This window comes from Echinococcus granulosus, assembly GCF_000524195.1.
Source record: "Echinococcus granulosus chromosome Unknown EG_S00062, whole genome shotgun sequence".
NCBI lineage: Eukaryota > Metazoa > Platyhelminthes > Cestoda > Cyclophyllidea > Taeniidae > Echinococcus > Echinococcus granulosus.
The window spans coordinates 239,002-265,153 of NW_020170442.1; the positions used below are offsets into that span (position 1 = coordinate 239,002).

The 26,152-nt window shown below is 42.2% G+C and overlaps 2 protein-coding genes across 2 annotated transcripts; one reads left to right on the top strand and one right to left on the bottom strand. All coding sequences in view use genetic code 11, as the record gives it.

Annotated features, from left to right (window-relative positions):
* Positions 1 to 1,608: 1,608 nt before the first annotated feature.
* EGR_06717 (Non-lysosomal glucosylceramidase) lies at positions 1,609 to 10,054 on the top strand (the record flags this gene model as incomplete). The annotated part of the gene is made up of 14 exons (XM_024495966.1): positions 1,609 to 1,760; positions 2,325 to 2,535; positions 2,629 to 2,829; positions 2,910 to 3,242; positions 4,044 to 4,251; positions 4,791 to 4,977; positions 5,861 to 5,989; positions 6,394 to 6,749; positions 7,069 to 7,442; positions 7,601 to 7,710; positions 8,021 to 8,196; positions 9,160 to 9,269; positions 9,351 to 9,539; positions 9,836 to 10,054. 14 exons carry the CDS (start codon positions 1,609 to 1,611, stop codon positions 10,052 to 10,054), a joined length of 2,955 nt encoding a protein of 984 aa, XP_024349626.1.
* A 580-nt stretch (positions 10,055 to 10,634) lies between these two features.
* On the bottom strand, positions 10,635 to 26,127 carry EGR_06718 (Trafficking protein particle complex subunit; the record flags this gene model as incomplete). Its single annotated transcript, XM_024495967.1, has 18 exons — positions 10,635 to 10,706; positions 11,490 to 11,669; positions 12,599 to 13,112; positions 13,270 to 13,370; positions 14,174 to 14,523; positions 15,258 to 15,486; positions 15,561 to 15,946; positions 16,197 to 16,393; positions 16,682 to 17,002; positions 18,021 to 18,431; positions 19,031 to 19,204; positions 19,773 to 20,581; positions 21,309 to 21,550; positions 22,293 to 22,404; positions 23,524 to 23,710; positions 24,104 to 24,285; positions 24,539 to 24,753; positions 26,091 to 26,127. 18 exons carry the CDS (start codon positions 26,125 to 26,127, stop codon positions 10,635 to 10,637), a joined length of 4,719 nt encoding a protein of 1,572 aa, XP_024349627.1.
* Between the last annotated feature and the right edge of the window lie 25 nt (positions 26,128 to 26,152).

Consider the following 26,152-nt stretch of genomic DNA (forward strand, 5'->3'; position numbering starts at 1 on the left):
ACGCAAAATCTATTTTCCATGAAGTTTTGGCCTAGCAATTTTGTAATACGATGGTAGTCTATATCTCGGTATTGGTGAGACGCCACTTTTGAACTTTTGAATTTGCCTTCTTGTACCTCGCTGGGTTGGCTGGCCATGGGGCCATGCTAGTAGCCCAAACACCTTCGCTGTGCTGAATATATATATATATATATATATATATATATATTCTGCCCGAGCATTGTATCTTCTTTGGTCTTCAGGAAGGTCTCGGGAAGCTGCAATATCTTTGGTTTTGAGGAAATAGTCTTCTTACTATCCCATTAGCATGTACTAAGTGGCATCAGCGCAAAAGGGCTTACCTTAATGAATGTGATAAAAGTGAATTTCTTCTAGTATTTTAATATATCACCTCGTAACTTTTACAGTTATTCTCAGGATGAAATGGATAAAAGGGGTCATCTGAGACAATTACGTGCGACATTAATCATGCCGGTACAATACAAGGTTCTAACTTCTAAAACGCTTTGATAAAATAGCACCCCTTAACTGCATACTCAGCTTTGTGCCACCATCATATTTGCGTGGGTGCTTTGTCATGCCAATAATTTCTCGTTCATCGTCTGACAAAATATTCAATCTTTTTAAAATGAGGTAGGCCGTTATAAATCGTAACAATTTTATAAGGTGTCGGCATGATTTTTTTTTGCAACGTCTGCAACAGCTAGAATTGCAAATACCTGTTCTTTTGATTTAGATACGCAATGGAGCGGAGCGATTGTGAGAAATAGGCAGTGATGCAGAATGATTCACGTTAGGTTATGGTTTTGTTCAGACTAGGCGGGACAATCCACTGAGTTATAATCATTGAGCAACAAATACTTAAACTTGTGAAATAAACAGATGTAGACTCGCAATATATTAATGTTTTAATGTACATTTTAGGCGGCAAGCCGGTATTGGCACTAGTTTTCTGAGCATGGGGGCAATCGATCCTTAAGTAGAGGGCATACTCTTATAACCCAAGAAGCTTTGATTAATCTGATTTATGGGTCCAGAGGCCGAATATCGAGAATATCGATGGTGGAAGCAAAGAAAATACTGCACACATGTAGTAGATAATGATTAGGAAGGAAGGTTAATGTGTGATCACTTTTTGAACTAATCTGGAACTACACGAGAATTTGCATTCTACATTAGCAAGTTATATTACGTGGTTGCGTAATGTTCGGGTGATCTGTTCGGCTCGGCGATTAAATATGGGCACTTTGATACGCACAAATGTTCGAGGCATCACTCACAAACAGATCCATACAAAGCAAAAAAATGAGGAAACACAAATTAGGTAACTTTGACAGACGAATTTGAGATGTCGTGACCTTATTAATTTTCAACCGCATGTGATGAACAAGCAAATATATTTTATTAAGCTGAAGGTACTTGCTCTGATCAGTGGCACAAAGTGGATATTTTTTTGAAATCCGCCTTCAAAAATAGGCTATACACCTTTTAAGTTTTGCAGCACATTTTTGTAAGATAATTCTTCGTTTGCAACAGTCACCTAATCCATAGTTTTTGTTCCACATTCTCCGCACCGTTTAAGTTGTGCCTTTAGTCTGTCTCGACTTGATGTCGGTTTGTGCCATCTCTTATGCTGAAAAAACCCATTTACTTCCCACTTACGGGTGGAGAAAACGATTCGATGAGTGCCCACCGAAAAACGCGGGTCCGAATAAACTCCGATTTGGCATTCTAATGTCCAATCTTCCGGATATACCAAGGTACTGTGTAAACTTTAGAGGATTTGTATTGCTTTTTGAATTTGACGTATTGGCAGCTTTCCAACAAAACCGCATGTCCTCATTGAGATTTTTTTTGTTATTGTCCATTAGTTCCCCCTTTTGCAGGTACGTAGATAATGTAAGAGCATACCTATCCTTAATTTATTCAGAAGTTATCTTATTCTTCTAATTTAAAGGCAAGTCACTCATTGTGGTTTCTTAGGTATTCAATTCTACCCAGTTCATTTCTACAATATTTTGCTTGTCAGTCCTTATAACTTGCAAATTAGATATGGAAAAAGTTTGTGCATAATAAATTGTTGGTTTGCGAGTCAATCGTAATGTCGAAAACTTCGGTCATTGGTAGTTGTCCTCCCCCAGTGATGGTCAGAAATGTTAAGCCTGTGCTTAAGATCAGTACTTTTAATGCGTCTCTCTTATTAATTGCACACATTCTTCTATGTAAACAGGTTTCTAATATTCATTTGGGAACCCTCTTTAAGACCTTAACACATTATGTTAATTTTTTCATTCGAACGTTCAAAATTGGTGGAAATATTTCAGGTACATAATCAAATCCCAAATACCAACCGAATACCGGAAGAAACGTTTACTGCCGATAGACATACTTAACCCTCTGACTGTACCGTCTACCTACGGCGTTCCATTAGGGGGCATTGGGTGCGGTACGATCGGTCGTGGTTATAAAGGCGAATTTTGTCGGTCAAGTCTTATACCTGGTCGTTTTAATTATGACGTCGGTGTGGCTGATCAGGTATTTTTAATGATTCATTGTCTTAGTTTTTCACCAATAGCTGTCAAGTTCCATGGCCTGTACTCGTTGCTTTTAAAATCTCTTCTATTGCAGTTCATCCTCACCGTATGGAAAGACGGAACTTGTGTGTATCATCAGGTTCTTTCGACTTCTGGGCCGGCTAAAGGTGTGCAAGGCCTTCATTCGTGGAAGTGGTCAATGTCGCCGCAGGTGGGCAACTTCATTGGCCTCTATCCGCGCTCGTGGACGGTCTATGAATTCCCGGAATTGAAGCTCTTGCTGATATGCAAACAAGTTTGTCTTTGATGAAGTAATTTTGCAACTGAATGATCGGCATGCAAACGCTTTCACAACAACGTATACAATACTTGCAGGTTTCTCCAGTTATTCCTGAAGACTACAAAGATAGTTGTCTCCCAATTGGAGTCTTTCACTGGACTGCCCTCAATTTTGATCCAGAAAGCGACGTCAAACTATCCATTACAATGACCTGGCGGGGTCCCAGAGCACCCAAACGACCGCTCCCACCAAAGGTGGGCGCAGCGGGCGCCGTGTGTGCAGAGATTGGACACTTGCGAAAGCACAAAGATGACGAGTTCACATTCCCATTTGACGATTCCGATAACCAACTCTCCGGATGTCTACTGGAGACTTTCATCGATGACATGCCCTGCTGCTTCGGCGTTGCAGCCAAATCAACCGACAAGGTTTGAACTCTTGCTTTTAACATTTTGTTCGTTCAAATTATAACTTCAGTGCAAGATGTTGTTCAGTTTCTCCATTGATTTATTTTCATTTTAGTGATTTACAGATGAAAACCATGAACTTATTTACATCCATTGCACACAATCAGCATTCCGTTTTTGCCTAGGTATATGCACATTAGTATGTTTGTATTCATTTAGGACAGTAAATTTGCTAGTTAATGGTTCACGGTTCCTATTGCTCAGTACTAAATAATTTATCAAATGAGGTCTAACTGAGAGACTACTTTTTCCAACCGAATACTTACAGTCTTCTCTTTGAAGGTCGATGTACAGAATCACTCACCATTGAGCTTCTATCGTTAGGAATTATGCTGTTCTTTGGTGCCTAATATTGACATACCTGGCACCTTAACATTATGAGTTGCATCGAGTCACTTTTTACGCATAATAGGACGATTGTAGAATGATGCTCTTATCTAGGTGAGCGTTCTATCTAAGGAAATTGTTTGGATCACACCAGTACGTCTACTTAAATATGCCGTAAGATTAAGCAAATGTAGTCTAAAATGATTCCCGAAACAAGTGTAGATTGACAAAAAAGAACCAACAGCGAATCAATGTGAGACCAGATTCACATCATTTGTTCAACTACCTTCGCTAAGTGGAATTATCCCACGGTTTGGCAGTCACATTTTACGCTTATTCACCTTTCAGATTGGGGTACCTTTTTCCCTACGCTTACCACCTTGTTATTTTTGAGTCTCTTTAACCGGTTTACTTTTATTGACTTGTGCTTTTCAGGTGGAGGTTTCGCGTTGTATGGGTTTCACTCTTGGCTGCAAAGGTGCTGGTAGCGCTAGCAGCAAGCAAAAGACGACTGGTAAGGAGTCGTATCGGTCTCCATGGGGTATCACGACCCACAGCATGGCCTCCGCTCACGATGCCATCAGTTCAAGCAAACTTTGGACTGACTTGGGCCAGGAAGGTCATCTGGCCTTCGAAAATACTGGTGAGATGCGTCTTTGTTCAAGTTGTCGGGTATTGCATCCTCTTATTGTATCTTTATCAGTCTCTTAGATATTGCTTCGTACTGAACATGCAAGCGAAGCTAACATTTTTCGTTCTGGCTTTTATGAAGTTGGGTGGAATGATTTTCTTCCGCGTAGTTGCTTCAAGTTTGCTTCTATTGAGGCCATATATCCGTTAGAACCGTAACCCCGAAACCCTTTTTATCGCTTTTAGTTTATCCAATGAAAAACTCGAGAGGATGTTGAGGTAACGCGCATGAGCTGGACAGAGTAACGCGTATTTGTCGTACTTTATTAGCTTAATGCATTCAAAGGTACCTTTTGAATAAAGCACACTTCACTTAGTGGCCGTTTAGTAGTCTACCTTGATGGGTGTTCTCTACATACCTAGGGGACCCTTGTGTGTGTGTGCTAGCAATGGCAACGCATGCGTACCATGACCGCTTGACCACGTGTATTCATGCACGTACACGGGTATTGTTTTCTTAGTCAATGCGCTTTGCTCAAAATTTTCTTCCAGGCTACTACGTGGAGAGGAAGGACAAGAACCATCCTCTGATCGGCGTTGCAGTTTGTGCCTCTTTCAAGGTGGTTGCTGCTGCCGGAGGTAAGGATGACTTGGTGCCCGGCCAGGAGGCCTGCGACTTCTTCCTCACCTGGCACATGCCACGGGTGCACTTCAGATCAGCCCTGGTTGCTTACAGGAGGTGCGCACTACTCTGCAAGTCTGTGCCAACACGCACGCATCCACTCTCATTTCACCTTGCCGTCATGCTGTGCGATACTTGAACGCACAAACACGCGCAAAAACGATGTAATTTGACAATTTCACTTAATCACGAGTCTTCCGATGGTTCGATAACCTTGTTTCCATAGCACCACTGCTTGACACATATCCAGAGTACTTTAGGTTTGGTCACGTTGCGAATGTTTTACTAAAAGCAGAACTCAAGTTGTCTTTAGATCTATTTGAAAGTGATATGATAGGCAACATCGTCATGATTTGAATTGGTCAGTGCAAATATCAACGTCCATTTATGTCATATACTTAGTACGACGTTGCCAGTGCTCAAAGTAGTATTTTCGTGAAAACCTCTAAGTTTCTTTGCTACCGCTATGGTCATTTGAAGCAATTTGTCTAATTTATAGTTTGTCCCACCACAATGTAACGCGCAAAGCTTGCAGCGCCAGACTCGCAAGCCACTTGACCTTTAGCTTACTTCCTTGACATCTTGGTTGTTTCCACAACTATGTTTGGTAAACCCTTTTTGTACCAGCATTTGTAGTGATGGGACGATTTTGGAAGTTTGATAATTCTAACTTTTCCCTCAAATGCTTTGACATTTTGGGGGCAGTGCCATCACGGTGCTGATATTTTACTAGATGCGTATTTTGTACCCATAAAAAAATCACAAAAATGATCAAATCTTCAGAAAATGCGTTGTTTGCCATCTAGCACTCACCAAATTTTCGTAGGAACGATAAATTTAAAAGTTCAAGTGGAAATGAAGTGTTTACCACTTAAGGTAAATAAGGTTTATGCAAGATTCACGCCACCTTGCGCCGTGGTCGCGTTTTTGTTTATCGTAGGCGTTATGTGCGCTGGTTTTCCGAAGACATCATCAGAGGGGCGAGCGAGCTTCTCATCTATGCTTCGAGGAGAGCACATCTCTGGGACGAGGCCATTGAATCATGGCAAAGCCCCATTCTTCAAGATAGGTAAGAAAGATCCGAACCTTTCATTTTGCACTGCTTAATGCTTACAGAGTTAACCTTATTGATAGGATAAATTGTTTGCAATAGTAGGAGGGACTTGAATGTTTACTGAGATGAAGTAATTGGGGTTTTAAGAGAAGCCTTTAGGTAACAGGTAATTGTCAAAATCTTTATATCACCCTACAATACTATTTTTTCACTTTAAAGCAATGGAATGCACTTGTGTGATCTACCAATCTCCCCTCCTGATCTAGGTCCGCTGTTAAAACAAGGCACCATCTTTACTTGACGCATTTTTTGTTTCTCGTATAAATTGGGAATATGTGGTTAGTTAAAAATCAAATAGTGTACTGCCCATTTGATGGACCGCATTTGCTGAGTGCAATTTTACGGTGGTGACTTTATAGTCGTTTTCCGACCTGGTACAAGTCAGCTCTCTTCAATGAACTATACTACATCGCCGACGGAGGTACGGTGTGGTTGGACCCCCTACCCGCGGAGGGATCAGCAGGAGTTATAGCAGAGGGCGATGGCTCTGCGGCAAGCAGCAGTAACGGCGTTACTGGTGGTACGGAGGAGCTGTGCTCTCCGCTGGAGAATGTGCGCCGTCGCAACCCCACTGTTCGTTGCCGTCGACCTGCCTATTACTCCACCAAGGCCCCCGCCGCGGGTGACAATGCTCCCGCCGACGTTGCTGAAATCGAGTTGATTCGTGCCCGAGTCAACTTTGGTAACGAAATGGGACTCTTTGCTTATCTCGAAGGTTTGTACCTCATATCATTCTTCCTCCCTTGCTGCTTTTGTCGGAGATCGACGCTTTTTGACACTTCTGCACAGTATTGTATTGGGCTTAAAGCGTTAAATTGCGCTTTTGCTCATCGTGGTTAGAAGGAGTTGACTATTTTGGGACTTCAGAAATACTTTAAATCCTTTAAAGTTGTTCTGGAAGGCATTGAATCAGTGTCAAGTAGAAAACCTGTCGAAGTAGCCTTATGAAGCCTCAAATAACACCTAAATCTTGGTAAGGAAACCATGCTTGGCTTTTGCTTTCGCTAAATCGTATGTCGATGTTATGTCTCAAGGCCATGAATACCGCTTGTACAACACGTACGACGTGCACTTTAACGCCTCATGGGCCCTCCTCAAACTCTGGCCTAGGCTGCAGCTGGCAATCAACTACGACCTGGCCGATATGACTGCCAGCGAGGACCGCTCTCCCATGAAGCCGGTGTTCAGGGGCACTCATGACAAACATCGCATCCTCAGCTACGCCCTCTCGGTGCCTCATGACTGCGGGGACCCCGAAGATGAGCCATGGTACCGCGTGAACGCCTATACTCTCCGTGCTACTGACGAGTGGAAGGACCTCAACCCCAAGTTTGTGCTTATGACTTGGCGCGACTGGAAGGTCACTGGCGACGATGACTACCTGTTCTACATGCTCCCGCTCATTGTGGTACCTCTCTTTTCTCTTAGTGTCCTGTTGCGAAATGCACATTGAAAATTTTTCAAATTTGTTTCTTTCTTATTGCTTTTTTACATTTAAGTATTTTTTGACAAACACTGACTTGGTTTTGGTAACGATATTGTGACTTGAGTGCGTTTTCTTTAAAGGCTATTATGGAAGGCTGTCTTGAAAAATGGGATAAGGACGAAGATGGAATAATTGAAAGCGCTAACTTTCCAGATCAGACTTACGATATGTGGAAGGCTGTTGGCCTCGGGTTAGTAATTTTTCTCCTGTATTTGCGCGTAAATTGGATGTGACCATATTACCCCTCAGTAGCATTTTCAACTTCCCAACTCTTACGCTTCGTAACTTTCGGGTGAGAGTAATTCAAAACCCAGTCGTAATAAGGCACAAATTCATATTTCATTGTTGGAACTTTACGAATTGATATCTGTGCTTCAACACTATGGATATTTGGTGACTCCTTTGCATGCCAGAGAGCTCTATTCATTGGCATAAAATGAGCAGCTTGCAATGCTAAATTTCGACAGTTGTTTGACTTTTTCCTCTTTTGGCCCTTACAGTGCTTATATTGGGAGCATTTGGCTTGCAGCGCTTTATGCGACCAAGGATATGATTTCGTACACCCTTTCGAAGGAACAAAATCCTGTCAAGAACGAAACTCTATCAGGGCAGGAGCACAAATTCGGCGAACTCTTATCCAAGGCGAAAACCAACTATTATGAGAAACTTTGGAATGGTACGGACTTGGCTTCTGTGTACTATCTCTAGTGCACTACGTTAAGTGCTAGTATCACTTACAGTAGCAGCTCACGATTGGATTGCCACATTTGAAGACTTTGAGTTGTGCATGCATTACATTACCCACAGAGCATCGCTAGATTTGACACTATCTCAATGCTTTTTATGCCTAGCCGAGTCTTTTTTTATTGCCCGAATTAGAAAAAAATGAGGCCCACCTGCATAGTGCTGGCACTGGCCTCGCTTTGGAGGCTAATAAATCGCTATTTGAACCTACATCAACAAGCAGGATTATCACCCTGTCAAGTATTTTTTAATAAAAGCGTGTATGAATGTTTTAACTCGTTGATCGAGTTATTACATTTGAAGTAATCACCATTAAATTTGGCTTCTTCTAGTTAGCAAATAGAACTATCCGTTTCCGGTATTTAAGTTCAAGCCTAGGTGGTAGCGTACACTACCCTCCCTGTAAATCGTTGTGTAAATTACCGTCTTGCTATTTATCATCGTCTACCACATAAATATTAGTAATCAAATGCCACGACTTCGTGTGTTTATTCTGATCAAATCATAAACACCAAACACCGATTGTAAACTATTACCATTGCTTAGTGAACTCCCTAGCCTTTCAAAAATTATGAGGACTACAGCGGTTGGGGTTAACATAATTTTTCATTAGCCCCTTTGACTTACTAATGCAAACGTTTTTGCCTCTGGACATCAGAAATATTGCGTACAGGAGAAATGGTGTAGACTGCACAACTCAGACCTCGCCCATTGATATAACTTCTTTTCTGCCAAGACAGCCTCCATGAGGAGTTATAAAATCGCATGCCGAGGCGTGGAAGAGTTTCTTTTTTCCAAGTGCAGCGAATTTATCGGCGTTTTTTTGGCCGCTTCTGATGCGGCCTAGACAAAATCGCGAATTTACTAATCTACTAGATTGTCTCATGTATTATAGGATGCTTTTACCGCTACGACATGCATGATAGCAAGGCTAATCCCGCCATCATGGCCGATCAAATCTGCGGCCACTGGCTGCTGCGTACTTGCGGAGCCCCTGCGGATGCAGTAGGTTCCATCACATTCCCTTCAAAATTGTCAACTTCTGCATCTTAGCTACAGCTGCTGATTGCGCCTCATGTTTTGCAGATTCTACCGGAAAACACAATCCCCCTCACGATTGATTCGGTTGTCAGTAAGAATTGGCGATCAGTGCTCGATGGAGAAATGGGTGCTATTAATGGAGTCCGCAAGAATGGCAAAGTGGTTTCCAACGTCCAAGCTGAGGAGTTTTGGGTGGGCACCAACTACTGCCTTGCCTCCCTTTTCATACTAGAGGTAAATAGGGCGGTCTTAAACTGGTGGTGCTCCTAGTTTAATGTCATCAATTGCCTGATTAGTCCTAGTCGGCTTTGAGCCATAGAGCTCAATGCGCCATTCAAGCATGTGTGCTCCATTATCGCTTCTATTGATCAACAACAAGATCGGATTACTATGGAACTAATCGCGCCTCTTCTAATGAAGATAATGCCATCAGAGCCTTTGATCTTTCTAGGGTTTTTTATTTACTAATTTCTCGGAGAGGTAGTCCGTTAAACTTGCTGCCAAATCACAACCCTCTTATCTGGTTCAAGGGGATGCCGATCAATGGATTCGACCTTGGCGGTGCCTGCTACAAAACAGTCTACGAGAACCTAGGCCTGCAATATCAAACACCTGAGGCCTACACAATGGAGAAGGGCTACCGATCTCCGGCATACATGCGCCCCCTCTCCATCTGGAGCATCCAGCACTCGGCTGATTTGAGACATCTCTGCCACAATGGGTCCAGTCCCGCCCGCACCACCGACTAGATAATTTCCGTGTTGAAAAGCTTTTTATTATCCACGATAGCGCTACCGTAGCCCTAGAACTGTTTTGATTATCCTTCCTCCCCACTGCGCTTTTGTGCTCCTTCTACACATCATCTTCTTATGAATATTTTTAAGGAAATGTAGGCCAATAGGCATGATCACCTTTGATTTCCCTAGTATGAGCTGATCGTTCATTCTCGTAGCACTCTTGCGTTCTCACTTAACGTGATTGGTAGTACTGGTCGCCAAAATGATGAATTACTCAAGAGCAGTGCTTATGATACTCCATATTTGATTCATTAGCATGAAAACTAATTCCATGAGCCAGGTATCCCCGGTAAAGCGGGTGTAGATTAATCTTCAATATGACAAAAAATTGAAGTGACTCGGGTTCATTATATGCCAACCCTTGGGTGGGTCGGCGCGATTCGTCTCAAATTAGCTACCACAAAACATTTAAGACCTAGTGCGCGCATTATCACATGAGCAGGAATTGCTTCGTTGAGTAACTTAATATTCAGTTTGAGAAGGGGCAAGTCATTTCCTAAGCACGATTGGGCTGAACGTCTCAATGAATCAATCACTTAAACCAGCCTGAATTCAAAAACGCAAGGACGAGGTCACATTGGTTTATTTGGGTGTTTCGTCCCACCTGGAGAGAGAAAAAAAATCACAGCACAGTCGGCAGTGGAATACATTTGAGTGGGGGGTGGGTTTTATCACAGGTGATTCTGGCTATTGCGGGCGAAAATTCCGCCAAATCCGTTTTGATGCGGTGATTTTTCAACACACCTTAAGGAATGAAGAGAAATGTTTTCTGCTCGTGAAAAAGTAAAGCACGCATTTCATTAGAGGGAGTTATGGCTGTTAGCGAATTGAACAGCAGATGTGTGTTAGATGCGAGAGCATACAGTACCCGTTATTTTCAGTGTTTCTTCTGAAAGGCAAGACAGCGATAGTGTATCAGATTTAGTTCACTTGGAAAAAATGGTATCACTAAGGGAAAATTTGCTTCTTCATGTTATTGCAGAATATTTAAAATAGTGACAGTGGTAGGACAAATGATGGGATCATAAGTTAACTTTTAATTACATTCAGTGATTTAACATATCTGAACCTATGTTACAGTACTGTGGGTAAAAGTGCTGAGGCGCTTACGCGTTGGCCGACGGAGCCCTTAGATGGATTTTTTCCTTAAATTTTATGCGGCTGCATGGAACGTAAATAACAAAAGGAATGCTAAACGGAAATGCGAATGACTTGAATATCAACTAAGAGGGAGGCCCAAGCGTTATGCTCCCGAATTTCGGAGGATAAGCAATAAAGACCATTAAAACATCAACGCTTTGCCCAGTGTTTTCGACAGTTAACAATCTATAAAGTGCGACATTATCCCTCATTCTCAGAAGTACTTGACTTTTGAATCGACCCTTACCACGAGGTTGCATGAATAGCGTAGACGAGGGCGGACTTCATCGAAGTTGGTCCCAGCAAGGAAGGTGAAATCGGCCAAAACACCAATCTTGTCAGATTTCGGCAAGGGACGCAAGAGACGATTGAGGTAGTCCATTTGCACAGTCCACGAAACGGTCAATGGTCGACCGTAGGAAACAATCTGAAGAAAAGGAACAATAAAAGTGGCTAATGTTGAAAAGCTTCTGAACCACAACAGGGTTTTTTGGGGCTTCCCACGAAGACACATGTACAATGAGATATTTTTTCCAACTGAGATGCATTGAGGATGTCAAAAAAATGAGTGGTGAAGTGGAGTGCTTTGACCTACTTTTATGCAGACGAACAACCGTCGACGTGCAGATAGAAGACGGATAACTGACACGCCTTTCAACATTCGAGGGAGAGCTGCTAATAGCGGAGAGAATGGATGCGCTAACTGATATTATTGTGCAACGTTCAGCTGATGCTAGTGTTCCGTTGATTGCATTTCACTAATTAAACAGGCTTCTCAAATATTATAATAAATTACTAACAAAGTGCCACCATTTCCAGTAGCTTAAATTCTACAAAAGATTTTCAAGTGACCTATGTAGAACACTAAAATTTTGAAGTTCGCTACATAGCCACAGAGGTTGATGTAACCTTGATAAGTGCCCTGCTGACGGTATGAAAACGACAGGCGTAAAAACAAATGTGTTTTAACTATTTGCGATAGTTTTTACCGCAACTGTACCAAATTTATTAAAAACAGACATGAGGAGGTAAGGCATGGCGTGGGCCAACTGCAGAGTAATCTAACTGCAAACAAATCATAAATGCCATCTCTGCAAAACACAAGACAAAGTGATGCAATTAGCAACAAACCGTCGCTTAAGTTAAACTGATTCGTTAATTGATAACTTGTTGTAACCCATTCGTGGCTAATAACCCACCCTAAGTAGTCACGTATGACTGCCGACCAAATTTCAGTGGGCCATCAATTCAGCTTAACTTTCTCTTTGTGAGTTATGGTGGCCAAATCGGTTATTGCTTCGTAACTTGGAGTGACTAATAGATAGCGCTGTGTAAGCAGCCTGTAAAATATACTACCCATTCCAAATCCAGAGGTTCAATTAGCTGGATAGGATCCTGGGAATTGGAGGAGGAGTCTTGCGTCGAACCAGATTCGCCATTGACGGATGCACCAAAGGAAGCGAAAGCGTTCCACTCGACAGTCCCTTCTGCTGCTTTTGGAGGGAAGAACACCGAGTAGCCAACTTCTCGAGAGTGAGGCAGCAGAGAGTGGTGTAGTGCAGCGGAAGCGCCGGCGACAGCAACAGCAGGCGAAGGGGGCGCAAATTCGACCACACTGATGGAGCGCTGTGGCTCCGGCACGAAGGAGCCCCGCAGTGACGGTGGCAGTGAAGGGGGCTGCTGCGACTGCGGTGGTAGCTGCGACGGGGCGTCATTAAAGGACTTGATGACCATTTCGGGAGCGGATAACTTGAAAGTGATGCGCTCCTGGCAGTAGAAAGGATTCAGATGAGGCGAGCCCTTATTGTCGACAGAACCCAGCACTGGCCAGGTAGTGTCACGCACCTCCACTTGCAATTGCACTACGAAACTGGAAGACAGAGAGACCCAATAACTGAATTTTCCCCATTGAAGTTGCACAAATCCACTTATCCAGTAACACAATAACTTGTTTCCATGCGTCCTTGCACACCCCTAATTGATCAAATAGGCAACAAGAAAAGCCATCTTTTGAAGCAGTCACTTACTGTTTGCTTTGAAAGGAGAAAACTCTGGCTTTGAAAATCAAGGCTCCAACGGGTATTAGATTAATGGGGTAGGGACGCCCTGTCGGCAGAATTAGAGTAATCTGTAACGAAGAAAGAAAGCGACGTTGAGATTTCAGCCGAACTCCTCGTGCAATTATGAGCAGAGAGGCAGAATTGATTTAGTTTAATTGAGAAACAAGAGCGCTCCGAAGTTTCGACGTAGCTCGGTAAACGATTCAGACATGCTATTGCTAAAGACCATGTGGAACTCAAATCGCTCCGGAGTCAAACTTGCCATTAGTGAGAGGTAATGATGTTAATTAGCTTTTAAAATAGTTCTGAGGAAGTGTTTCGGGTAGGAGTAGTCTTCAACTTGATTGAAAATTTACTAGTGAATCTTTTTTCATAATAGCATTAGCTAAAAAGATCATGAAGCGCCTTGCTTTGTTCCATTATATTGAAATGGAACAAAGCAAGATATACGCAATAAAATTTGAACCAACAGCCTCGGTGTATGGGTCCAAAAGCACACTTCTGTAGGGGTTCAGCATCCTGAATGAGCGGATGTGCACTTTGACGTTCTACTAAATAAGGCCTGGTATACTTTGATCACGGAAACTACACTAGCAATAGAGAAAGTAGATTAAATGATGAATGAGTTATTTTTAAAAGTGTCAACTTAAAAAGAATCAAACCCTAGAAGGACACACAGCCTGTCATTGATTTAGTTAAACACAATTTCATACTACGTTTTCACGCCGTGTGTGTGACACCCATGCTTATACCCTTGAAAACTCGTTCTTCTTAACTGCCTGCCTCATTTACGACTGGCGCGGCAACGAGAGATAAAAACAGCCAAGGGGGAGAAGAATCAAAGCAAAAATAGAAAGAAAACGAATCACACCCGTTCATTTGGTTTCGGCCGGAGGAGGAAGCTGCACCGAGGACAGAGACGGGTGCCAGGGGTGTAGAGGAGGGGAGAGGGAGGAGGTATTTCGCCTGGCGCAACTACGAGATCTCCGAGGTCACTCCAAGCCACTGTCTTCTCAACTTCACCTTTCTCGGAGGGCTCTATAGAGTAGTTCTGACCCCAAGCCGCCTCCTGTGGTGCCCCGGCATGGGGATGGCGGTGCAGACGAAGGCCGATAGCACTGTCAACGCCACTGCCACCCTCCTGTCGTTCGATCGACAGGGCGCCAACACGCACCGTTAGAAATACTGGCTGGCTCATGTCATTCATCACCAGTGCTGAAGCTGCAGCAGCACAAAGCAATTATCAGCCTTTCGATTGTACTTTTCGTGTAATACTTTCTCTAACTGGCTTGATTGAAAACGACATCAATTTCGTTATGTCTATTTCAAAATTCAACAAATTTCTTGATTATAGATAAGCATTCATCCTAGCCTAATGATGAAGTGAAAGTAGCACGATGTTTCAACACCCAGCATGCACAATAGCCACATTGTTCAAAAGATAGTACTTTTTGAAATCATAGCTGTTTATAAAGGATTATTTGATGGCCATAAGTTCTAATGATGGTTCGACAAATAGCCCTATTACACGGCCTATAGCATGATAAATGTAAGGTAAGTAAGTAAGGAGAGATGTAGATGTCTCCTTCTGGGTGACCCACCCGGAAGACAGGAAATGCTATAGAGATACGACACATCTAAAGCATAATCGTATACTTGTACGAATCATTACAACTCCACATATCGTATATTTATCCTTCCCGCAAGTTCCTGCTTTAAGAGAGCGTTTAAGTTTAATTAATCTTTACCTATTGAGAGTATGTGAATAGGAAATGTTTTGAAGTTTACACTACGGTAGTAGGCATTGATGCGATCAGGAAGTCCAACTCCATGTAACAACCAAAAGTGATGGGACTTGTCATTTGCTACTACGCTGAGAAATGATACGTCATTCAGATTAAACAAAACATACAGTGAAATATAGCAGATTCAATAAGATTAAAGGAAAAACGTACCTTTTTTTGGCGGTTCGGGGAAGGAGTACGCCTTAGACACTCGAATGGCTTCAATCTGCTCGACCCTCGGAAGGAGACGCTCCAAAAGTGTCTCGTTGGACCAAGTGGATCCGTGCTGTTCAGGATTGATGGGGCTTGAGAATATGAATATGGGGCTATTGTTTTCAGCACTTTGAGAATCGTTGTAGACAGCGATTGAAATCTCACCCGGCAGATGGAAGCCGTAATGCTAAAAATAGCCAATAAAATATTTTTACTCACAATAAATCAGTAAAAGAGCGCGGTGGACGCATAGCCGCTTACAGCTGTCTCCATGATAAGATAGTTATCGCCCGGTTGAAATACTAACACATTGTCCTTGTCTTCAATAGGTTCTTTGGTTGATTCTTGCAGTCGACAATGAAACGGATTCGTGGCGTGGTTTCGTGTGTAGAAGAAGATATCATTCTTCTCAATTACAACGGCCTTCGTTGTGACCGGTGGCATAGGGGTACCGTTTGTGTCGACATGATTCCTTGAGGAGAAGTCGTTTTTCGATATTTTAAGTGAGTGAATGAAGTTTGATAGGTCGGAGAGACTAAAGCCCTTTTTGTGGTGTCGAGCAGCCCTACTGTCAGAGAAGACAGAATCTTCCGTCATCGACACAGTTTCGGGGGTTCCTGTCGCGCTAGGAACGAAGCGATCGTAATCTGCCATAGGAGAATTCAAAAATGATAAAATGAAGTACGCAGAATTCGTGTAGAAAGTAAAGAAATTGAGTTATCCATTGATATGTCAAGCCAGTACGGTTCAGTCATCATACGTTGTGGGCTACTACATGCATTTTAGTTAATTCGTTAAAGATATTTTTAGTCAAAATATTTAAGATGAATTTACATCAACAAAGCTGAAGCATAAACGTACGAAATTTGGTGAAGGAAAATTTATTGACGCGTTTACCTGAGGAGAGTGTGAGACCATCGAGAATCGAATCGTAGGGCAAAGGATTCACCCTGTCTAGGGTGTTCAAACGACCTCGGTAGCCGAGAAAGTCAATCGACGTGGGACGTCTTGGGGGCTTGACGCCAGCCGACTGACCGTTTGTAGTGCGCGCGTTGTCACTCGATCTTTTGAACAAAATCCGACCAGGTCTCCCTCTAAATTAAATATAGACACCAACGTAAGGGAGAGAATCAGGAAAACCGTGTTTCAAAGTTATTTGTATTTTCTTAACACATGGTTGAAATGACATGAAGTGGAAGCGGATGTTTGCTATTGACTAAAAACTTTACCAAACTAGTCAGTGATGCAAGTTAAGGAGCATGTGATCGATAGAAATATGATGAATTACACCCACTTCAGCGAGCAATGGCTCGAAAACAGTGAATAAGAGTGGACCTATTGTAGAAAAGTTGACCAAAGCTCAGAATGTTTTCTGCACGAACTTTGCGCTTGTCCTACGGAACAGTCTTTGCATGACGGACTCCTTGGAGGTGCTGGAACTCAATAATGCAGGAGTTGTAGCAGCAACAGCGACAGAAGGGGATGAGATAGAGCTGTCACCGTCCCCACCACCACCAAATTCTGCCGAGGCTGCGGAGCTGGCGTCAGCGGTGGAGCTAATGATGCCAACGCGGACGCCTTCTGAAGACAAGTCGACATTGAAAAATTTTACTGGATCACTTCCATGCTTCTTGTCGACTTCGCGCAAGAGCGGCGGCATGCTCCAATCCTCTGATGTAGTGGGCCGCGCCCCAACCGAAACCCTTTTTTATTTAAAAAAAATTACTAGGCTTACTTTGTGTACCTGTTTAAAATGCTTCAACTGGGATCCGGAAGGATTCACCTAGATATCCGACGTCCCTTTGGAGTAAATTTAAAGTTAGGGGGATTGTATTGCGTTAGGGGAATTTAGTCACATTTGATCTCAGCTCCTTTCCCTTCGATTGGCGTGGCATGCAACATGAAAACTCACTTTAAGCACTGAATATCTTTCACTATTTTAAGAGCAATTTTAAAAAGGACGGTAGCATTGCCTTGCCGGCGTGCATACATTGCAAAAGTACAGGAAAAGTACCCACCGGTCTCAGAGGAAATGGAGAAATATAACTTAAGCTATATTCCGGAAATTTGGAAAATTCAAGGGATCCTTGGCATTTGAAGAGAAAGCTTTGGTAGGTAAAAAAAACTTATGGTAAATAAACCTCATGGTTCAGTAAATACTCATAATGCATCCTGGAAAAATTGGTGCATATTTGCCCACCAAAACCGAAATCAAGTGGCAGAGTTTAATACTACTTTTGGCATTTAAAAACCTGTTGGATCGAGTAAACCATGTAATTCGGATTACACAAACGAAGAATTAACCTGTTAATTGATTGGGATTCATTGTGATCTTTTGACTTCAGGCAAGGGTGTGGAATGGGAACGACGCTAAAAAATGTCAAAAGGACACGCTTTGGGATAATAGTGACCCTCCAACATTTCGTGCAGGCATGCATGATTCAACTCCTTAAACACGACAATAGGCAATGTTTTACTTGAAAAGAGCAGTAATCATATTCTAGATAAATGAGGATAGGTATAGCTAAATCACGTAGGAAAAACATCAGTAACAAAAATGCCAGCCAACTTTGTTTAAAAAGGCGTTTGTCAAGTGCAAAATAGAAATTTTAGGTAAAAATTTGGTCTATGCAATGCATAGATAATATTCGCCCCATATTTAAGGTACGGTCATGTATGATTGAGAAGAATTAGGAGAAGGGGTGATCTGTTGGCACGTACCGCAGGAGCATCTGCCGAACCCCAGTGAGACGAAGGTGAAGGCGAATGACCTGGCGGTGAGTGTGTGGATTGGCCTCCTCAAGATCGACGGAGAGGAGGCGGAAGAGGGGCCACAGGGAACGCACCGCGAGGGGCATCAGCGGCTGATGCAGTGATAACGTTTCGACAAGCGGCGGAGGAGGCGCGATGCGAGCGTAGTGCTCCGCCACTGTCTCCAGCGTGTGCGCCCACCAGTCATCCGGCCACCAGGGTGGCAAAATCGCCACTTCCGCCGCCGCTGCACCCCTTGCGGCTGTTATACCCTCTCCGAAGAGATTGTCAAAGTAGGAGCCGCGCCGCTTTAACAGGTCGTAGCATTGATGCAGACTCTTGGTCGGTGTTATTGCGAGAATCAGGGCGGTCTGCACGTATCTGCGGACAATGTCCAATAAAGCACCCATCTCGGAGTATTTGTCTGCGCTTCACAATATTATCATAAATTTCTTCACAGTATTAGCTAGGCGCATTCATGAATATACTAAGTATAGCTTTATGAAAATGATGGATTTATTAAAGTCCATAAAGTTTCAAAAGAAACACAGAGGCTAAAAAGGAGTACCAAAACAGCTTCGTTTCTGACTCTTGTTAGACTACGTAAGATCAGAATAATCGTGGAGCACCATAAAGATAATTTCAACATAATATGCAAACAGGTAGAAGTAAATAATCAATTTTAAACAGCCTTTCTGAGATTCGTACAGAAGTTGTAAGCCTCCATCATGGACCAAAATTTCGTGAAATATTTTATTGGAAAGATTTCTTACCTACATGGCATAATTTTTCACCCATTTACATTAGAATTCTCTGGGTAAGGATCATACTTCCTGTCAAAGTATAGAAGGCGGCATAGACTAACAGGTAGATTTATAAACTATTTTGATGCCAGAAGTTTAAAAATAGAAATTGGCCGACCACATGTTATGTAGTATTAAAACTGCACGAGCGGTATTTCAGAAGATAAAAGAACCAACCGTCTAAAAACAGATGCCTCAATAGTGTCGACATTCTCCGTTCTCCATTGGACCTGCTGACAAAAGGCTTGTTGCAGAAGAGAGTAGGTTGCAAGCTCCGTCCAAGATTCTCTCAAAAAAATTTTCGTTGCTCGGTGGTACAGAGATTCCGCCTTTAAGAACTTTCCAGCGTCTCTGAAACCCAGGTAAGTAAAATATAGCACAATGCGCATTTCACAGAATCACCAACCGCCTCTTGTGAAATCCTACTCTCGATCCCAATAACTGTTTTTTTTTTAGCACCTACTGGGGATAATTCAAGCACAAAAAGGCAGATAACATAGAAAGGTCAGACGAGACGGCGGATACAAAATTTTAAATTGGTTAAACTTCGCATTTGACTGGTGTCAAGTGTGTTGTTGCAGCTTCCATGGCTGCTAACACAGTAGCTAATGAGGGTCATAGGAACGTGCACGTAGTCGTAAGCTGTCGCAACAGCAAAGCTGAAGACGTCATATTGTGGATGAGGTAATGCAATAAAAGCTCACTAGAGCATTTGAATTCATTCAAACTGGTATTTCTGTGGATGTATTTATGACTGCTTAACTAAGGGTAAATTTGATAACAATAAAGTTGGTCATATAAGGTTTTATTTATATATTCTATTCGAAATAATATAAACCCATGGGAAAAGTGCAAAAACTAGTTAAAAAGTAAAAATAAACGCATTTTCACGTCCCACCATGGATAATAGAGGGCGCACCGGTAGAAATCAGCCAGTTCCAGAGACATGCAATTTGAGCTGCGTTTTTCCCCCGAACAACTTTGGAAGAAAATGCAGACGCCAACAAATTTGCGATAGACCTCCTGGAAAGACTCTGGTGAGACGAAAGCGATGGACAGCTGAGCGCCAAAGGAACCTCCAAAACTGAATTGCGTAGAATCCGGGGTGCTGCGGTTGCGGCTAGTAAAATTGTTTAACGAGTCAATGATCGAGAGAATCATGGAGTCCTGTAGAGAGTCAGAACGTGCATTCTGGGTGCGACGCGCCGGATCAGGCCAGAGATCCGTGCAGCGGCCGAGACGGGCCAAGGCAACACAGGCGCGTCTCCACAGATCAACGGTCCATTGACTTGTACCGACGAGGGCCTGGCTTTGCAAGTTGGTGCGACCCGATCTGGCGTGATCGTCGGCCGCCACGGATGCCAAAACTGCCCGAGCAAGAACGTTAAATGTGCCCTCGGTCTGGAAGGATACATCTTCCAGCAGATCCAACGACTCCATGGCTTTGAAACGCGCCGAAATGAGAGTCGAGACACTTAACTCGGACGCGTTTGAAGGGCAATTAGAGTCTTCGTCTGTACTCAAAGCGATAGCTGAATTGGCAGCTGCAGGGGTGGTGGCAGTGGAAAGTGGGTGCTGCAGCAGGTTGTTGGCATGCAAAAATTTGCGCCGAAGATGTATGAAATCTTCGGTCTTCGGTACACAAGGTGTTCCGAGGCGAAATATCTCAAGCGTTTGAAGGGTAGAAAGAAAAGTCCAAAAGTATAGCTGGAGAGCCGGCACCATCACCTGATGAGAGGAATGTAAAGCCAATTAAGATTTGTTGTGTTCATTTTAGCCTTTTTGCGGAGAGATAGGAATACACAACAGCAATCATACCAAAAATACAAAGAACACTCAAAAAACATCGGTACATGACTATGCTTACATGTTCTTTAACACTAGTAATTAACAATCTGTGATTAGTTAATGCTGGAAAATCAATTTTGTCACATGCGCAAAAAAACCCTAACATGGCCTTCCAGGTTATCACTACCACTAAAAAATCAACAAAGGGCATGAAGAGGTAAGATTATTGGCGCCAGTGTTAAGACATATTACGGAACTTGGACGATGCTCGATGTTCAAAATTAGCGCATCATCACACAAGCATACCTAAATACAAAACACCTCACATAGCTTCAAGAAAACAGTAGCGTAAGTACAGCAAAGTACGCCAAACGTCAGAAGTCCAACTAAAAGCCTCACGAAAGAAGACTATTCTAGCATTCTAATAGCCGAGAATTTAAATTCACACACAATCAGGAGTTTTCTCGGAGAAGGATTAGTGAAATATAAAAGAAAATTAGTTCATCCATAATCCACCCATCTATTCAGCAACAGTATCAATTTTAATTTGTACATGCACCCGTCTATGCAGGTTTGAGGGATGTTCAACAAGGATTCTCTTTAGAGAGGAGAATGGAGGACAAGGGAGGAGGGAAAGAGGGAACGGACTTGCCTTGAGGTCGCGAACCTCCTTGGTACAGAGGCGGATGTTGCGGACGGCGAGGGCTGGCAGCTCAGTGATGCGGTCGAGGGCCTGCAGAAGGGCGCACTCGCGCGTCAGAATGTGGGCACGCAGCTCGAAGAGGTTGGCCTCGCGTCGCCGCACCCGCTCCACTCTTTGGGGGCTGGCGTAGGTGGAGACGATGGTTGGATCGGCTAACAGATTCTCATAACTATTTGAGAGCAGGTTTCGCACCCACCTATTGACTCCTGAAAAGGGAAACAACTGAACTCAAGCGCTTCAACAGCAAAGGTAGCATGTGTTAACACTGAGGAAATTTATTTATCCATCAAGTAAAATGAGCCCATAACGACATCAAGGGTGTAGAAATTTTTGTTTTTCAGTCGTATTAGGTCACTTCCTCGCAAAAACTTGGTGTAGACGCAACACCTCTTGACACAAAATGACCACGTTTTATAGACGACTCGACACATTAGCGCTATGCCTGTTGAAAATTGTGCCAGTAACTTCGTATAAAAGCTGCTCGATTTAATTCCACAGGGCTGTTGATAGTAACAATCGTCAGGGCATGAGCATTCTTACTTAAAGTGCGGAATGATCCCAGAGTCGCATCATTAGATTGGCTACTTAAGCAAGCTTATCTAGATGATCATTGAACACTAATTTTAGGTGTCAAAATAAGGCGCAAGAGGCACATCTCAGCCACAAAATTACGGTTATACCTTAAGCTGTATGCTGAGATTTAAGATTTTTTAGGCGTCATCACTGCTGGACTTGTCCATCGGAAGCTTATACATTTAGAAAGCGAACATTCCTCAGTTGAATATGAATGTTCGTTGCTTGGTCACTGCATAGGGTTTGTGAACATATGTCAACTTATACACCAGTCAGAGCATGAATTCAAGGAGTAATTGTCCTGCTTCACCAACACAAGAGGTCAGGCTGGTAAATAAAACAAGGTGATCGTTACAACAGATGCAAGGAACAAACCATTCCCAGCCGCGTTGGCCAACGCAACGGACAGGCAATTCTCCGCTTTCTCCATACACTCCAGGGCTTCCTCATAGAGGCTCATGCAGCTGTAGAGAGAGGCAATTTCCTCCTGCAACAGAAAAGATACTCTCACTAGCCAGGCAAGCATTGTGCTCTGTTATGCAGTGCATTGAGATAAATAAGTGTTCTTCTTGGTAATTTATGAACTTGACCTAACTCTCGCGAATTTGGTCCCAGCACAGGTGCATTCACTTTCACCTCAACCTCAAACCTCCCTACAGTCAAATATATTACTGCAGGATTGTTTTGTACACCAGCGCAACTCCTTCTGATAAAGGAATAGATACGTTTCACTTCATCTTTAGGCGGCATTTCAGTCCATTGGGTGTATTCGCCCAGGGTGGAGTGACTTTGAAGCGTACTTGAAACAAATTGAAACAACACCAGTGACAGCAACAACATCAAGAGCAGCGATGGAGGGCAAACCCCCAAAGCGAACGCAAATCAAATCACATGAAAACTATCTGAGGTTTTGAAGCGGGCCCATCCAAAACAGTGCAAATACTACAAGCGAACCTGATTCGAGCGCCTCTGTGGTGAGTGCAGCCGACGTGAAGGATTTTCGCGACTCACAACAAAGTTGCATCACTACACTAGTGTAGAATCACTGTACCTCCATTTATTCCAAGTTCTTCCAAAATTTGATTTGCTTCCTTAGTCGGCTATGCAATTCCAGTTTTTAGCCAATTCGAGTAATACCGATGCAATGAAAAGAACGCAAAAGAAATAGGCACACCACACAAAAAACAACCAGCGAATTAGTTTTATGAGATGACAGAGAAGGTGGAGATCAAAAAAGAAACATTGCTTTGTACTGAATCGGTTTTTAAATAAAAACACTTATATGTGGCCAAAGTTATAAATATTAATGTACTAGCAAACATGAATGCCCCATAAACAATAGGCACGAGCCACATAGTAACAATGAATCCTAACTTGCCGCAAGATGTGAAATTTAACGAAGTAGAAAAATTATAAAGTTAGTACTTCTATAAAATACTTAGTTTCCTAAGAAATTTTAGTGGCGGTTAATGACGTTAGTAATAAATAGAGGCACAATTTACCTGACCGACAATCAAAATTGTAGAAGGCAAGGAAATTTAGACAGGGAATGTGGGAAAAAACACAGACACCGTCGATTCGTAAGGGTAAACTGAACTAATCGTACCATGCAAAGAAGATAATCCATGAAGTCCCAATCTTCATCATTTCGGCTAGCCGCTAACTTCTCCGCTCGATTATCAATTGCATCGAGGGTGGTGTTGAAAACACGAATAACAGCATTCCGAAGTTTGACATTCAGTGCCTGCAAAGTACCTGGATAGGATTCATAGTCACTTGGAAGGTCATGCAAGCTAAAAGAAAATAGTATTCAGTTTTCTCACAATGCTTCAATTCCATTTTGGAGGAGAAATTACACATACTCAAAATCTGATCACATAAAATTTGCGAGTGGCCACATTCAGTAACAAATCGAACGTTCAATAATTGGCTTTCAAAGCAACAAAATTTACATTAAAGGGTCTGCTTCAACCTGAATTATTTATTCAAGTATGCCTTTCTTCAGAAATCGAAGAAGTCGTACTTAAACAGTTACAGATTCTAAAATTGTAGTATAATAGTATTTAATCAGTTATTACAAGTGTTAATTTGATGACAAACCTTAATTAAAGTACAACCTTTTCCATTATAAAATCTGAAAGAAAGCCAAGCTATTAATATGGAAATTTGTAGGAAAATTCACTTACCGATCGGTAAAGTCGATGGAGAAGTCATGCTTTAATTGGGTAGCCACAGAATTCCTTGAAGATATCTTCTTTGATTTATCCGTTATCGTAATGATAAGCCACTCTTTCAGTTTATTTGATGATAAAAAACCAAACCATTTGCCAAAGGTTTTCTTACCACGATTCGCATAGTACTGCGGATCCTAAATATCAAATCCGAAGTGAATTTTGACGCAAAAATGTGAGTAAAACGTGATGTAGACGATCCTGACTAGGAATTTTTATAAAGCATTGGTGAGGTAAATGATTAAGGGATCTTGATTTTAGCAGAATAATTTACATATTAGTTTTAACAAAGATGCAAGACTTTGACAAAGTGGGGGACGGAAAATCAAACCTATGCAAAAAGACATTTTGGAAAAAATACAGAAAAATGCCGAATGAGTAGACATTTACGTTTGGACAAAAGAAAATGTAGATGGCAGGATAAGCTGACTGGCTGCCTAAATCATTGTTCACATCGGTTGGTAGGTGTAATGGCAGAAAGTTTGGGTCGACATGAACGCTTTGAGACGGCTGGTCTGGATGACGACTCCACTGAACAGGCTGGGCTGCAAGTCCAGAAGAACGAAACTCCTGGACATGGTACTTTGCTGCTTCATCTCCATAATCTACAGTGTTAAACGTTATCAAGTACTATCCATTTGAATAATGGCATCAAAATCCAGTCAAGATGTTAACTACTGACGCATATTCAATTTTAGAACAGCAGTCTAAATTACCACGGGCAATTAAAGCCTACGATTGTGAAAAGACTTTAATGGTCCTGTGTAATTTAGTGAAAATATGTGCTGCTTGATGAACGCTCGAAGCTTGGCACTGAAATTGGCAGTTATGCCATCTAACGACTCGTACGGAAATGATGTCTTACAAATTGTACAGGTAAAAACAGGAAAGCAGAAAATCAATTAAAAATTTGGCAAAAATGTGGTCGACTAAAATGCGTGAACCAAAATAACGATGTGTAAAGTTTGGAAAGTCAAAGCAAAGAGAGGCATGAGTAAACGAATAAAAGTGAGGTCATAGAAACGAAAAGCAATCAACAGGAAGTGCAGCCATGTTTTCCCTATATTGAGAGGACAAAATACTTTGTTGTAAAAGGATAACTAAATCTGCATCAGGCAATTTCGGAATTAGAACGTTAGTATAGAACAATAGCAGAGCTAACACATATACCAACAGCACTAAGACTTCAGCTTATTTAGAAGCAGCGATGATAAAGTGCCAAGATTTAGACATTAAAAAAATGGGACAAATGCATCTATCTAACCCAAATATAGTAATGGATATCATGGGAGCAATTCGGCAATAGATATTCTATTGAGGAAAAGACAGGAAACCGTCGACAAATCTGCACAATAAAGGAAATTAGACGCCTACTAATCCATAATTACAATATATGATGGGTCGACTGTCAATGTCCATAACACGTTATTGTGGTTCCTCCACTCGAAGAAACTATTATACTAAATACCGAACGCTCATTGGGCATAACTGTTTGCAGTAAGACCGCGTATGAGGAACGAAAGACAAATTATTAATTATAACAGGGTCCAAGGTCTACATACCTCATAAGGATGTTCACGGTCGTAAGAACTACAGAACACACAAAATTTTAATCCAAGAAAGCCAAAACCAAAGCGAAAGTTTTATTCGTCCTGCAAACGCATTTTTACAATTTACGAATGTGACTAAGAGGGCAAAATCAAGCAAACCTTCTTTAACTATTAGCAGGCGAATTAGCCTGCACTGACTGCGTTCCCCTGAAAACAGCAGAATTTTGGTCAATACAATTAAAGACCACATGAAATTAAGGTACCAGTTATAAGTGCAGATGACACAGGTGGTCAAAGCCTAGCAGTAAATGTTCATTCGATTTCAACTTTTTTGAAAATTACGAAGCACTTTTTTGTAAGCTTATGCTATGGGCACAGAACAGTTTCCCTACTAACGAAGATGATACCGGGTCGCTCGGTTACTCGCATCAGTAGTCTAGCCAGGTTTGGTGTG